The sequence below is a fragment of the Neltuma alba genome, unplaced genomic scaffold (genome assembly GCF_004799145.2).
Source record: "Neltuma alba isolate B1F8T4 unplaced genomic scaffold, ASM479914v2 tig00000183_pilon, whole genome shotgun sequence".
NCBI lineage: Eukaryota > Viridiplantae > Streptophyta > Magnoliopsida > Fabales > Fabaceae > Neltuma > Neltuma alba.
The window spans coordinates 2260-18512 of record NW_021631949.1 but is presented as its reverse complement, the minus strand read 5'-3'; the positions used below and the strand labels follow the sequence as shown (position 1 = coordinate 18512).

Here is a 16253-nt window from a genome sequence, read left to right as displayed (position 1 = left end):
CAACGCGTGAGAATTTTGCCTAGTTCGGGTGGAAAGGCATGAAAAAACCTATAGATTTATTTAGAAGTAAAAATGAAATAAAAAATGAAATTACCACTTTTCGTTTTCTTTTGTGAGTCAAATTCTTTTCTCCACTTTTTATCAACCTTTTGCATAACTTAGTTGCCCAATCCCCATTACCTCATTCATGAAAAAAGAAACAAAGTGATTAAATACACAAAAATATTGACGAAAAACATTCAGCATTTTAAAATTGTTTTTACTTTTATATATTCTGAAAGTTTTATTTATTAGCATTTTTATCATGAATCATTATCTTCCTTTTAAGTTTGACCATAAAAAAATACTGATCAAATTATATAATTTAACACTCAAACTTAACAATAAATAAGATATAGTATTTTTTTACTATGAAAAGAAACTTTTACAACATATAAAAGTTAAAAAAAAAAAAAACTCTAAGGCGTGAATACTTCCCAAACATCCATATCCCATTTTTTTGAAAAAGGAAGAAAGATGAATATAACAAACCCCTTGATTGGTATTTAACTCAAACTTCACTGTTTCACTGTTCCTTGGCGCTCGTCAATGGAGTCCGGGGCTGGGGATACCGATGCATCTCGGATTCTTGCTGAACTTGAGTCGTTGAGGGAGGCAAAGAGTGTTATAGAGCAAAGAATTTCTGTACTTGAGGGTCAACTCCACGATATTAATCTCCGCAATGACGTATCGAACTGCGACTCGTGCTCTCCTACCTCCGTTCTCAATTCGAGCTCCGCGAACGGATTGTCCCCGGATATGATTTACAGATACAGCCGCCAGCTGTTGCTTCCTTCTTTCGGCGTTGAAGGTTTTGTTTTAAGTTTTTTTCCCATCTCTTGAGTACTTTTTGCTTTTGGATTATACATCTGTAGATGACTGATTCACTCTGCTATGACTTGCTTATGCGTTTATATAATTGAAATTTGTTACATGGAGTTGAATATAGACAAGTCGAGTAGAATATGTAACAACGGTTGAACGGTTTTACTTTAGTTGGATCAAACCTGGTTCTTAAAAGGTTGGTATTCAGGTCAACTTTTTCTGAGACCAAAGGAGAAACTAGTCCAACAATTGAAGATATCAGTTATCGCCACACTAAATTATTTCAGTTTAATCGGCATTTTGATTGCTGCCTTAACTCATAAATGTACTTTCTTTTCACTTTTTAACAAGATGCTCATAAGTACACATCATGTCAGCAGGATCGGGATTCATTAATACAATTAATTAGGCAGAGCTATGAAAGACATTATGGCTAGGCTTAAATTTAATGCTTACTGGCTTAAATTTCAATACAAAAGTAGGGGTAATAGCTCTATAGATTGATTTAGGACTTTGTTAACTCTTTTCATATTAGAAAAGAAAAGTCTTAATTACTTCTGTAATTGGGACATTGAAGATGAAATAATATTTTTTTCTGGGATGGGACTACTTCTGACTCCGGTCTATGGATTATTGATTTGGATTTTGGAGTATGACTTATCTCTGCCCATCATGTTCAGGGCAGGCAAATCTCTTGAAGTCATCCATTTTAGTCGTGGGAGCTGGAGGCTTGGGTTCTCCTGCCTTGTTATACCTTGCGGCTTCTGGGGTTGGTAAGAAGCAGTCATATTATACATAATGCCTTTTACAATATTCTTCACCGTTCATGGATCTTACTTTTGAGCAAATTTTTTAGGTCGGCTGGGTATTGTTGACCATGACCTTGTTGAGCTGAATAATATGCACAGGCAGGTACACCTTTTATTATCGATTTATCTTTTGAAGGACCACACCAAATATAAATTGATAGCTTGCACCTAATTTCTTTTGCTTTATATGTCTGTTTATATGCTCACATGGTTGTGCTTCTAGTTCTTGAAATTTCATGAATATATCTTTCCGGCTAATATATTTTAATTTCAGGTAATTCACACTGAATCATATATTGGTCAGCCAAAAGTGAAATCTGCTGCTGCTGCTTGTCACAAGTATGTTCCTCTCTCACACATTAAATTTATCACATTGAGTTTCAAGTTGAAATTGAATTATCTGACATTTATTTTAGTAGCCTGTAAGAATTTGGTCCTGTACGTCGAAGTAACAAGTTCTGTATGTCAGGATCAACTCCACCATTCAAATTGTGGAACACAAAGAAGCTTTGCGGGCTACCAATGCATTACAAATTCTGAACCAGTATCCATCCTATACAGAATATCATCTTCTTTTATCTGTTGGACCGCTCAAGCTCCATCCTTCTTCATGCTTACCCTTTTCCTTTTACTCTGATAATGATGAACTGAATTTTTGTAATTGTCTCTTTGAATTGGAAAAGAAATTGGAGAAAAAAAATCTGTTTTTTATGTGAAAATTTTGGCATTTTCCATGACTGAGGATTTTCAAGATATGACATAATAATAGACGCAACAGATAATGCTCCAAGCCGCTACATGATCAGTGATTGCTGTGTAGTTTTAGGAAAGGTAAATATTGCTTCTTTGGTGTATGAACAAATGGTGACCAACTAAAGACAGATTTGGTGGGCCTCTTGTTCCTTTAACATTTTGCTTCTCTATGAATTCACTTTGTAACTCGGCAGATTTCTCTGTGTTTGGGGTTATAAGCATGAGTAATACATCAATTAATTTAACTGAAAAGATTCTGCTCTTTCTATTGAGAATCTGATGCAAATCAGTTTTAGTTTCCATGAAAAATGTCCAGGATTTGAGGGTGACGTTTTTTTCCCCTCTCCATTGATAAATTTAGATAATTGATTTTATGCATGAAAATAAAGTGCACATCACAATTGTTCGCTGCTCCTCTTTCTCCGATGTATAAATATGTATGTAACATGACTTGTAGGAAAATTCAAGCAATTATATTTGCAGGTTCTTCTGCTGATTAAGTTTATTTGTATGAATGCAGCCTCTTGTATCAGGTGCTGCACTGGGTTTGGAAGGCCAGGTACACTCCATGCTAAAATAATTTTTGAGCTTTTAAATTCTGTGTTGTTTTGAGACAAATTTTCTCCAGAGTAAGTATTGCTTTCAAGATGAATTTCCAGCTTTTAATTTGAAGTTTCATTTTGTAAACTTTTCTTCCTACAGCTCACTGTCTACAATTACAAGGGTGGTCCATGCTATCGATGTTTATTTCCAACTCCTCCACCTGCTACAGCTTGTCAAAGGTGTGCTGATAGTGGAGTTCTAGGTGTAGGTAAAAATCGTAGTTCTTTTGTTACCAATTTGGTTTAGTCTCACACTACCAATCTTCTAGTTATCTGCTCTAGCATGAACTGTGTCTGATAAAACTATATTTTTGTCATTTTATGTACTGGTGTTCATTATTAGATTACAGTCATATTATGTTGAGTGGCCAAAAATATTGTCTAATTTCTTTCCTTTCCAAAAGAAAAAATTACTTAAAACATAGAATTGTCATTATTTTTAGGCAACCCAAATCCAAGATTGATAAAATATTGAGAGCATACGGAGAGAGAGAAAAAATTAAGAGGGTATCAATAGGGATAAATGGAGTCCAAAAGAGATATGCGTTAAACCAGTGTAATCTTTAGGAAACTTCCATTGTAAACTTGTTAGTGGGAATGTGCTTTTTGGTCGGACTGAAATAGGGAAGGAAAAAAAAAAAACAGTAGGTGGGGAAATTTCATATCCTTTCTAATTAAAATTTGTATATGTATCACCAATAAAAAAAATTGTATATGTATTGATTAACCCAAATCAAAGACATCATACGTGTACCCTTTTGATTTTCCCCCTCTAATAAAATTTTCCTTGTTTTTCTGACATTTGTCTTATCATACAACTTGCACTCCTTCTCATTTGCACCTTAAATTTTGTGTGCTTCTGCTACTTGTTCTGGTTTCCTGACATTTGAGTTTGTTTACCTATTTTCAGTTCCTGGTGTTATTGGTTGTCTCCAAGCTTTAGAGGCCATCAAGATTGCTGGTGCTGTGGGCGAATCACTCTCTGGAAGGATGATTCTCTTTGATGCTTTGTCTGCACGGATCCGTATTGTATGCTTACCACTCCACACCTAGCTATTGTATGTTTATAACTGTGTACTTATGTTGAGCCATCAATTTTGAAATTTCGATAGGAGATGGATTTTTCTGTTACACTAAATGAAAAGAAGACAGCTACAAATTTGTGGGACCATGGCCCCAGATTCTGCCACCAAAAATTCTGTGAAGAGGGAACCAGAAAAAGGAAACAAAGTAATCTGATAACATGCCCGAAATCATTGGCTGGAAATCTAGGAATTTATCAGTTGATTATATCCCGTAAAATATGTAAACTATAAAAGGAGCAGGCCAGTTTTGCACATAAGAGGAAAAACACCTATTTTGAAAGTTGACATGAGGGAAAAAGAGCAGTTGGCTCTTAGATGCACTTGAATACTAGCTTAATTCCGTTATTTTCTTGAAAATAATGCCTTGAGGCATTTATTCTCTGACACCATCTCTTAGGCTGAGGAATAAATATCTAACACTCCCAACTTTTTGGCTTCATTTGAGGTATGTCTTGGTAAGGATATGAATAACTTGAGGCTGAGTTGTTTTATGAAGTATTTGAGCTTCAGTATAAAACTGTCGTGGTGATAAAAATTTAAAGCTTTAGTATAGCAGCTTCTAACTTTTCCTTGATGAGATGCTTTTCTTTTTCAACGTGTCTAGTTTAGTGGTTTATGAAAATATATTGCATTAGGATTTGGATAATTGGCATATGGCCTTTCATTCTTGACATTTGAGTTCAGTTTTCTGGTTAATGCTTTCCTTTGTATTCCCTCAAAAAAGAAAAAAAACAAAAAAGTCTAGTTCCATCAGGCTGATCAGAATTCTTTTTCATTGTATATATTTGACATTTATACATTTCTTTATATGTATCTTAATTCTTCCAATAATCTCTCCAGCTATAAAACCTCAGGCATGCCATGAGGAAGGGGAGGAGCCTTGGCAAAACGACAAAAATATAATGCCATATTGCCATTGTCAAAGTCAAAGAGACCTAGACAAAGGGGTTCAATAGATTCTCTCATGAAGAAGTATAAGTTAAGAATAGATGGCAACCTACAAAAAAGAAATGTGATTAGTAAATTAACAAATCTTATAAAGAGAAATGAACTAAACAATAAAATATCAACTCAATCAACCCCCAATACATCATTTCATATCCTATTTATAGACCTACCTTTCTCATTATTTACCTAATTACCCTCACTATTACTATTACCACATATCAATATACTCCCCTCAACAAGAGATCCTTGTCCTCAAGGATCACTACAAAAGGAGAAAATAAAAAATAGATTTAGGATAAGACTTTTTTTTTTTTTAATAAGAAAAAAATTAGTGGACATCAAAACCCAAGCATGTTGCAATCTTCTTCAGTCCAAAGGCCCCATCGTCATGTTCCATATAAGCCCATGTGATGATCCCCATTGCGACATATAACATGCACCCACATCCATCCACAAGCCCTTAGACCCATATACGTTAAAGGCCCAAATAGTATCCAAATTGTTGGGTATAGCACCACCATGATGAACCCCATTTTCAATAGGTTTCTACTTACTACCACGTGACATTGACCTTAACTACCTTTGGAGCCAATCCTCGCGAACGCACGTTGTTGGAACAGGTTCAGTAACTCCCAACAATAATTTGAAGCCCATGATTACTTGCACAGGTTTTTCCGACCTGTCTCCTCCAACATCCCTACCCGACCCAAATTCAAAGCCAACACCGTCTGTGAAGATCCATTTCTTGCTATCATCAATCGACATCACTTTCCGAGCAATGTGGTCGGAACCCCTGCGATTGTTAAGTGACACGCATGGCTCTGATTAACGTAGAGGAGTGTGCATGAATGAGGAGAAGAATACTTGTGGTGGAGAAGGAGGTATACAATGCTGTTCATCGCAACTTTCCCATCCTTGCACTAGCGAACTTTGAAACCCAAAGGGAGAAGAATTCTCTTTGAAAAAGCTAGAACGATGAACCCGTGATGCAAACAACTTCGGTGAGTGAGGTGATGGTCAAGGAAGACAAGGATTAGGATTAGCATGGCTGTGCATTGTAAGTCAAAATTGAAGATGAGCGTGGCATTTGCATTACTCGGCATCTTAATTGGAGAGATAAAAAATATTTGATAACACACAAATGGCTGGAATGCTGAGAAGGACAAAAATGCAGAAGACAGAGGCGCCCTTGCGGTCATTGAGAACGAACGACTAATCATGAACGAGTAGGGCGGCCGAGGCTTGGTCTTCATCTCAAGTGATTCCAGTAATGGGTCAGACTTAGGGTCTAGAATCGAAGACGACCGTAGTGACTTAGAAAAACTACTTCCAACAATGAACGAAGAAGCGGTCATCGGACAAAATAGTTGAGCAGAAAGGATCAGAGGTGTGTTATCGTGCACACCTTGGCGAGGTCAAGAGTTCAGCACCTAGGTCGCTTGGCAACTTCGACGACGCAAATAGAGAAAACCATGGCAGCGAAGCGCATCAGCACCTTCGTGACTTAGCAGAGGCTTTGATTTTGTCGATTCTCGATCTGCTCCCATCTTCTCGTCCATCTCATGTTTTCCTTCTTCATTAGCGTCAGTTTCATTAACTAGAGTCGGATCCCTCACATCCACAACAACATCATCATTTTCAGATGGCACATTTTTGTTTCAATCAGCTGCATTCAGCTTCAAATCCTCTACAGCCTCTGTTTCCAAAAGTGCATCACTCATGTCTTCAGCAACAGCAACGGCGAGATTAGAAATCTCACCAGATGCTTTCTCAATTCCTTCCGGTACAGCATGATTCAGAATCTTGAACTCCTTTTGCTCGCCTATTCTGTGTTTATTGTCAAGGTCTTGATTGTGTGGTCCATATCGATCTTGAAAATCAGCCCAATGCATCACGCTGGCAAGAGTGGTTGGAGTGAAGAAGGCAACAACTCCTTGGATCTCTGGACAAAGTCTATTAATGAAGATGTCGATGGCTATTGATTCTAATAAGTGCGTGCGTGACAGAAGAGTTTCAAACTACTCTCGGTACTCTAGTAGAGTTGTTTCTTGCTTCAGTTGGAGCAATGCAGTGATTGCCGGTAGGATCGATTTTCCGATGACCACTGACAGTGGCGGCAGCCAGAATGCTGGCTCTGATGCCATTGATAACAGTAGAGAAGAGAAATGAACTAAACAGTAAAATATCAACTCAATCGACCCCCAATACATCATTTCATATCCTATTTATAGACCTACCCTTCTCATTATTTACCTAATTACCCTCACTTACTATTACCACATATCATACACCAGTAGTTTTTTTTTTTTTGAAAGTTTTCATTCCATTGATGAAAACTTTTAAAGGAAAATTTTATCGGACTGCTATAAGACCAGCTATGATGTATGGTAGTGAATGTTGGGCAATAAAGGGAAAACAAGAGCACAAAGTCGGAGTAGCAGAAATGAGGATGTTGAGATGGATGTGTGGTCATATAAGAAAAGATAGGATTCGAAATGAAAAGATCAGGACAAGAGTCGGTGTGGCACCTATCCAAGAGAAAATGGTTGAAAATTGCTTAAGATGGTTTGGACATGTGCAGAGAAGGCCTTTGGAGGCCCCGGTGAGGAGGGTGGATCAAACAAGATGGAGTCCTATAAAAAGAGGCAGGGGAAGACCGAGAAGAACGCTGAATGAGGTCATTGAACGAGACCTCCTAATCAACAACATATCTAAGGATTGGGTTGTTGACAGAGCACGATGGCGTCGTGTGATTCATGTAGCCGACCCCACCTAGTGGGATAAGGCTTGTTGTTTGTTTTGTTTGTTTGAAAGTTTTCATTCCATTCAATGTTGTTTGAATGGTTGCTTTTAATATTATGCCATCAAGGGAAAAGAGTTCAGTAGATTCTCTCATGAAGAAGTATGAATAAGTTAAGAAGAGATGGGAACCTACAGAAAAGAAATATGATTAATAAATTAACAAATCTTATAAAGAGAAAATAGTTCTCATGCATCTATACACCAATAGTTTTTTATTTTTAAATCTTGTTTTCAAAGTTTTCATTCCATTCAATGTTGTTTGAATGGTTGCTTTTAATATTATGCCATCATTAGACAATTTGGCCTAAATTTGAAACCCCTTAGTTGCCATGAGTTAAAGGCATGCGTCTTGAAGAAGTTGAGTTCACCAATAATATGATGAAGTTCACAAAGATTGATGAATAACATGAGATTGTCTTCCCCCCCCCCCCGGGGCATCATGTCAACTCTGTGGTCTATTCGACCGAATAGCAGCCTAGTAGTGAATGTATTGTTAATTGCTTGTTGATACTGTGTTTGCAAAATCCGTTAATGTACTGTATAAGTGATAATATCTGAAAAGTTGTACAATCTAGATGAATTTGCAGATTATGTTGGGAAAAAGATTGTGTTTCAATCAGTGATGTCTAGGTAACCTGTAGGTTATTAGAAATGAAAATGCCTAACCTTTACTAGTCTCCAAGTGCAACACATTGCATGGATCTCATACGATTCTGGGAGGGAAAAACCAAGTGTCAAGCCCTATAGGAAGGCAATAAACTTGACTGATTACGCATATATAACCTGCCCCAAGTTCTAAATGTGATGAGGGTGTTCACCAAGCAAGGATTTATATAATTGATCAAATTGATTGCTCTTCCTATAATCGTGAAAACTCAGAATCTTTTTCATAAATTATATTATCTAAGCAATATGAAACAGTGTCAAATAAAGGTTAAACCTTTTCATTTTAACAACCTACTGGCTGCTTTGAAGTTGGATTCATTGTCGGCCACTGTTTGAAGAATATTCTTTTTAAAATAATCAACAAACTCATCTATAAAATAAAATTGAACAACTTTTTAATTGTTTTCACTTAAGAGGATGCATAAACGAATTTCACATTATGCTAACTGGCCTCACCAAAAAACATGTCAAACTTCTATTTCTTCACCTAGTTAACCCATCTAAGATAGTATTGCAACTTTTTCTTTTCCACAAGTCATTGTAGTTTTTAGTCGTATCATTCTTCACTCACCTTATTTAAATTGGCACTCCCAACTCATGGTAACCAGGGGATGTCAAATTTGGATCATATTGTCCAATAGCTTGAATCATAAATTTAATGACGTCTATGCAAGTAACATTTAATGATACGCAAGTTTGATAGGAAAAACTATAAATGTATTGGTATACCATTGCATTTTTCCCATTGTCAAAACGATTACTTCTCTTTTCTTAATTTGACAACTTGTTTTGGCTTCAAAATATAGTCCATGAGACCTTTTTGGTGATGCCATTACACTTTTTACCTAGGCTCGTCCTCCTCCTTCGCCTCCTCTTCATTTGAATTTATGTCAACATCCATATTTGAGGGTTTGCAATGGGTTGTTGTTTTGCGTCATTTTTCCCTTTCACTCAGGAAACTTTTGCAGCATCCTTGTGACCCCCAACTTTGTGCAACTTGGTTTTATGGAGCTTCCTTTTGTAACTTTGATGCTAAACGTGCAATTTACAGCATTGGTGTCCAAAGTCACTTAAAAAGTTATCCTTCTAGGATGGGTATTTCCTCACGTTTGATTTTTGTTGTGCTTGCCTATGTTGGCTACCATCTGCAATGCTAATTAAAAATTTGAAAAGCTGAAACGGAAAAACAAAGAACGAGGGGCTATTTGTTAGTTCATTACATAGGTTGTTATATGTTTTAAAGTTGCTGAACACTTGAACTAAGTAGGAAGAATGAAAGCTTTGATGAACTGTACAAGACTAGGAATTGATGACGAATAAATATAATCCTATTTTCCTGCTCATAGTCTAGTCAGCCCTAATCATATACAATCTTATGCAATGGATACAATATCAAAACTTATTCTCAACAGACTTTGATAATCGTTTACATTGATAAACACGGATAAAACTCTGATAAGCTGTTACATAAAATCATACTCCCTCCGGTTCAAAATATAAGATAAACTTTGTTGGAAAGGCCTTTTTTTTAAAAATTATTTTATAAGATAACATTCACTTTTGTCTAAGCATTTAATGATTTTTTTTTCCAATTTTACCCCTAACATATATTCTCTTCCCTCTTTGATTCATTTATTGCATCTTTTATTTATTCTCCTCATTAATAAGGGCTTTTTTTTTTTTTTTTTGGGGGGGGTACATGTCTTACATATTTATTATTTTAAACTGCTTTTGACTAATTTCTTGATAAACATAAATGGATAAAGTTTATCTTATATTTTGAACCGGAGGGAGTATGTGTTTATAAACTTCGATAAAAATTAATATTCATGACTTGAAAAAGCTTTGATAGGTTGCTGTTTTATTTAGTTGAAGTTGTATGTTAATAGATTTGATGTTAGCCTTGCTAAACTTGGATAAAAGTTTGATAGCTGTTGTGTAAGGAAACTTTTAAAACCTTGAAATACAGCAGCTTTAATGCTGAGAGAGAGGGAAAACCAGTATTAAGTTTGAACTTTAAAAAAGAAAACTATACTTCATATTTAGAATGAATGATAGACTGAAAGAAACAGGGCTAAGATAGGAGCTTTGAAAGAGAGAGGCCAAGGAGAAGAATATGAGTGCAGAGGAATGGGATTAGTGAAACCTTTCTTGAACTGGAGTTATAAAACATAAAGTCTTGAACTCTTACATACTAGTGCTTCCTGTGCATCTGGTTGTGCCCATGTTAGTGTGGTAGTCCTGCTTTGTTTCTGTATATTTGCTCACAATACCCTAAGAAACTAATTGCTTACATGATATTTTATATGTAAAACTTTATTTTCTTTTTATTAGAAAACTTTCATATCTTAAAAATTAATTTTGAATGCCAACTTCCTAATAACATACCATTAGACTTAATCATTCTTCTCAATCTTGTTGAAGACACTTGCCTGCCTTGGTGCCGAACTATACAGTCTTAGTGCCTTTCATAGCATGAGAGATGCTGACTGCACCGTTTTCAGGGAGAGAAGCAAGCGCCTTTGTCACTTAGGTGTCTGATTCATGATCATGACTGATTGCATAACAAGATTAATATGGTCCCAATTATTGATTTTAAATTTGGGTTGCAGGTAAAAATTAGGGGAAGGTCTTTGCAATGTGAAGTTTGTGGAGAGAATTCAACATTCACTCAACAGCACTTTCAAGAATTTGATTATGAGAAATTCACTCAGACTCCATTGACTGTGGTATGATTTCTTCCAGCTTTGGTTTCTCTTCACATGTCTTGTAGTTTGACGAGTGTTATAGAATGATCATGAAAATTCCTTGTAATTAGTATATGCAATCAGGGATTATATTAGCACAACTATAGGGATTGTCATGACCTGGGTGATTTCTTGATTTTGGTACTTTGCTAGAAGCTTCTGTTTTACTTAATTATATGTCTATTGCTTTAAATAAAATCATCAAGAAGCATTATCTAATTCAATGAGATTTTAAAATCAAGTACTCTTCGCTTCAATTTCAGGAACTACATCCTTTTCTTCTTTTGGTTACTTCATGAATATGAATCAATATTATTCTTGATAGTATTTGGTCATCTTTTGATTTTATGAGATTTTCGTATGTATTTATAATTCAAAACAAGATCATGAACATATTTTGTAAGAGGAAAGAGTAATTTACCCTTGCTGGTATAAAACAGAGCTATCTTTTGTATGATCTTCAATTTTCATGCCAAATATGTGCGTCTTGAATAACATTTGAATCCATTCTTAGCTGAAAAGAATGAAGCCCTACCAGATAATCCTCTGCCACATGATTAGTCTGATGGGTAAGCCATTATCGAAGTTTCAATTGGCATCATCTATTTTCTAGAAGCCTGAGATTTTGACATGCGTCCACTCAGTCCCTCCATATGCTGTATTTTATTGTGTCTTCATTTATCAGCCCTCTCCTCAGTCGGAGGCACAAATCGTAATGGGGATATATTCAGTTAATGATACATTATTTTCACAAAATAAATCACGTGCAGCAAATGCTTTGAGAAAACAATTCTGCCACTGATCCCCTTCTTCATCCTCCATGTGGTTAATGGAACGTCTCCTGTACTGAAATTATCAGGAAGTAGCTGCACAAAGGAGGGGAAGTCTTGTATAACCTCTCCTCGTTTTTCTCCCCTCTGCAATTGGTTCATGTTTTGATTGAAGATTCTTATAATATTTATTTCCCAAATTTCTAAGGTGGTTTCTGCATTGATTTTTGACCCCTTTTTTTCCAAAATAGAATAGGAGGAAAGATAGGTGGTTAAATTGAAAATTTGAGCATATGTAACTTAGGAGGCTTTAGCTGATGATTGTTGTAATGCTCAGCAGCATATTCAACAACTGTTTTACCTTGATTTGCAGTCACCATTGAAGCTGAACCTTCTTCCTGTGGAATCAAGAATTAGCAGCAAGCAATACGGTGAAATAATTAGTAAGAAAGAGCCACATGTGCTGGTGGATGTGAGACCAACTCACCATTTCAAAATTGTGTCCCTTCCAAAGTCCTTGAACATCCCACTTTCAACCTTGGAGGCCAGGTTGCCGGAAATATCCTCGGCTATAAAGAAAGAAGAGGACAACGTTGGTGTAGCTTCTGGTTCAAGCGTGCAATTGTATGTCGTATGTCGAAGGGGAAATGATTCTCAGCTAGCAGTTCAGTATCTTCAGAAGATGGGTTTTGCTTCTGCCAAGGACATTATGGGGGGCCTGGAATCTTGGTCCAAGGATGTGGACCCAAACTTCGCTTCATATTAGCTGATCGCAGTTTCAAGTGAGTAATCATTTTTTTTTTCCAGGTTACAAAATGCTGAGTAAAAGTATCAAAATTCTGTGCCTCCCTACTACTGGCTTGTAATTTCTCTGTCCTCATTACTCAGTTATACCTTTTTCTGCTAACTTTTTCCTTTTCATTTAAGGGCATAAAAGGCATTTTGCATTTATAAAATTATGGCCAAAGTATATTTTTAGTCTTTTAAGTTTACATAATTTTTGATTCTGGTCTTTTAATTTTCGAAAGTGTGTTTTCAGTCTTTTAACCCTAATGGTGTTAATAAAAATGATGATATTGAAATTTTAAATGTTAAGAAAGCATTCAAATGTTGATATATTAAGTTCAACTTCCAAAATAACAATGGTAGTTACAAAAAATTACATGATTTAAGGTTAACAGTTTTAGGTTTAAAGGATTAAAATGATGTTTTTTAAAAATTAAAGGATCAAACTGAAATCTTTTATGAAGTTAGAGAACCAAAAATGTACTTTTGCCTAAAATTATTCTTAATTTTATGATATTTTTCTTTTAGCTTACTGCATGTTTGTTAATCTGGCTGAGTATTTGACACTTACTGGTATGCAACCAGGAAGAATTCTCAGGAATGATTTCATGGTGCTGCAGAATCAAGCAGCGCATCTTATTCATTGAACAGACTTGCAGAGAAACAATTCTCATCAGTTTTATTAGGCTCGATATAGTGACTTGTTTGATAGATTGTTATGTGCAATATTATATAATCGTTTCAAATACTGAGATAATTTTCGTCTATTGTTGGAAGAGGAGTCCTGATTCAATGAAGGGATATTGTGCAGAAAATTCTCAACTATGGTTCCTTGGTATATGTTCCATGTCGGTCATTAGAGGGGGGGTAGAGTTGTTTTATGAAGCCTGATAATAGTATGTCATTCAATAGCCAACATGCGCTTAATTATTTTATAATCTACGGCTGCAATATGTGTTATCATTTTGTTCCTTCCAGGATTAGATTTTGTTGCGGAAAATCTTCTACAGTGAGTTTCTTGGCATCTGTTCCATGTATTAAATACCTTTCATTTAGAGAAGTGGAGGCATTTTTAAGGGTATTGGATATTGGGAAGGAAGTCATCACTCCTCTGGTCCTATTTATAAGATATTTTAAAGCTCACTAAAGAAAATTTTAAACTGTACTAACTTGTTATTAAAATATAAAATCTTTTTTATTTTATACTTATTTAATATATAAATCTTCAAAAAGAAAATAATTATATATACTATAATAAATGAAAGACAAAATAGTATATCTATACTAAAATTTTAATGAAGTGACTCATAAATAGGATCATGAAAAACTTTCCTTATCTGCATTATAAATAGGATCAGAAGAATAATGAGGAAAAGTTACCATTCCACAAAGAAATGATTATATGAAATGTTCTAGCCTTATTTAAATGCTCCACTCTTTTATGTATGCTTCTAGGATTGAGCTTCGTTATACATTCCACGTTGCAGATTAATTTGCACATATTTTGCCCTTCATATTCATTCCTTGTTTGTGTGAGTTGTGAATTTTCAAGGAATTTCATGAATGTCATCCTTAAAACTTTCACTAATTAAGTTCATTAATGATAGCACTGATGGATGGAGGATTGTTGCTCATGTTCTGCTCAGATGGAATTTATCAAAACTCTCATAAAAAGCATATGATTTAAAAGTCACATAAGTATTTAAATACTTTAAAAGTATTAACAAAGGACCACTTAGCACTTGGAAGATTTTTTTTATCCTGAGAATTTTATTTCGTAGCATTTCTACCCTAAATTGTTAGAATATTTTTGCTATGAAATAAAATTTTTACGACATATAAAAGCAAAAAAAAATCTTTTTAGATGCAGTAATTTTTTATTATTCAAAAATTTTCGGCTTATTCTTGATATCAAACAAAAGTTACCTCTCAAATTGCAATGGGACTAAAGGCCCATGATTGTTGTGTGGAGAAGATGCAAATGGTGGCTTGCAAAATAGGGATACACACATTATCCGTTACCGGCCATTTACCTGGGCAAATGATATTTAGGGACCCCTTAAGAATATTAATTATAAGTAATAACTTGGAATTTTTAAAATTCCACGATTGAAATTGCATTTTTAAGTACTTATCTTTTCAATGTGTTAAGTACTCAATGTTAATATTTTCAGCACTAAAACACAAAGAAAAGTGTTTAAAACATGAAAAATGCTTGAAAATGTCAAAGCATCGAAAAAATTAAAATAATAGATACTGAAAATATTTAACTTAAAAAAATTTTCTAATTCCAACCAAGGGTCTCAGTCCTTTTTAAGAATTTGAAATAATTTTCTTGGTATAATAGCTCTGATCTGTGAAACTTACTTGTTATCCCCTTTGGCAATATTTGTTTTTTCCATCTGGAATTTATGCATTTTTGGCCGAATTTTTTATTAGTTATAAAAGGTTTATAATTCTTGTATCAAAAAATGTCTTTTGATTCATGGCCTGTTTGGTATGTTAGGAAAAATTTTAAAAATATGAAACACGAAATGGTGGAGGGAATGGGATGAAGATAAGTGTTAATATATTTGGTATGCTTAGGAGAAATATTTGGTATAATAGAAATAGAAAAGAAATGGATATAAACACAGGAAAAGAAACAAAAATGTGAAAACATGGGGCAAAATGTCTGAAGAAGAATATCTTCTTCATCGCATTTCCCCATGAGAATTCACTAATTTCCAAATTCACTTCATACCCTCTTCTCATTTCAGCTTCGTTCGCAACTTTATTTATTTATAGGGAGAAGGTCTATTTTTGCCATGAAAATTTTAGCTGAGGAGCTGTGAGTATCTGAAAATTGTATTTCAAGCAATATCACTCTGAAAATTTATAAAATGTTATAATGTTGTCCCGTTCATTAGTTAAAGTTAAATTTGACTATTAAAGACATGTTGCACTCCCACATGGCAGTCAATATACCATGTTATCACCACCTCACCTCTGCCTCACTTCTTTCTTCTTTCCACCTCAATTTATAATAAATTGTTTCTGATCCCGTTAATGATGAAAATGATGACGATTCTCGTCAAGTTCCAACTCCGTCCCCAGTCTAGCGGCCAGCGTCCAAGGAAGGAGACAGTGATAGTGCCTCCAACTCCAGCTTATCACTCCTTTCTATAGATGATGAAGACCAAAAGATGATGAACAATTCTGCTTCCCGTCAACTTCGGTTATAGCTCGTTGAATGACTTCTTCTCCTCAGTTTGATTTATGAATAAGCAGGGGAAAGCCAAAGATCAAATTGCTTTCAGCAAAAGATTATACTTTTGAAGATTAAACCCAGGACGAACAATGATTAGAGCAATGGTTTAACAATCGAAGACATATTGAATAAAACAGAGGAACAAAACTTACCTTGTAAACAACTAGTATT

At 35.1% G+C, this 16253-nt stretch overlaps 1 protein-coding gene across 1 annotated transcript; it reads left to right on the top strand.

Annotated features, from left to right (window-relative positions):
- Positions 1-550: 550 nt before the first annotated feature.
- On the top strand, positions 551-13798 carry LOC114755599 (adenylyltransferase and sulfurtransferase MOCS3). Its single transcript, XM_028944506.1, has 12 exons — positions 551-850; positions 1545-1637; positions 1721-1776; positions 1948-2012; positions 2143-2217; positions 2426-2504; positions 2947-2985; positions 3129-3237; positions 3939-4057; positions 11142-11258; positions 12420-12828; positions 13418-13798. The coding sequence occupies exons 1-11, from the start codon at positions 589-591 to the stop codon at positions 12810-12812; spliced, it is 1407 nt and encodes a 468-aa protein (XP_028800339.1). The 5' UTR covers positions 551-588; the 3' UTR covers positions 12813-12828; positions 13418-13798.
- The last annotated feature ends 2455 nt before the right edge of the window (positions 13799-16253 follow it).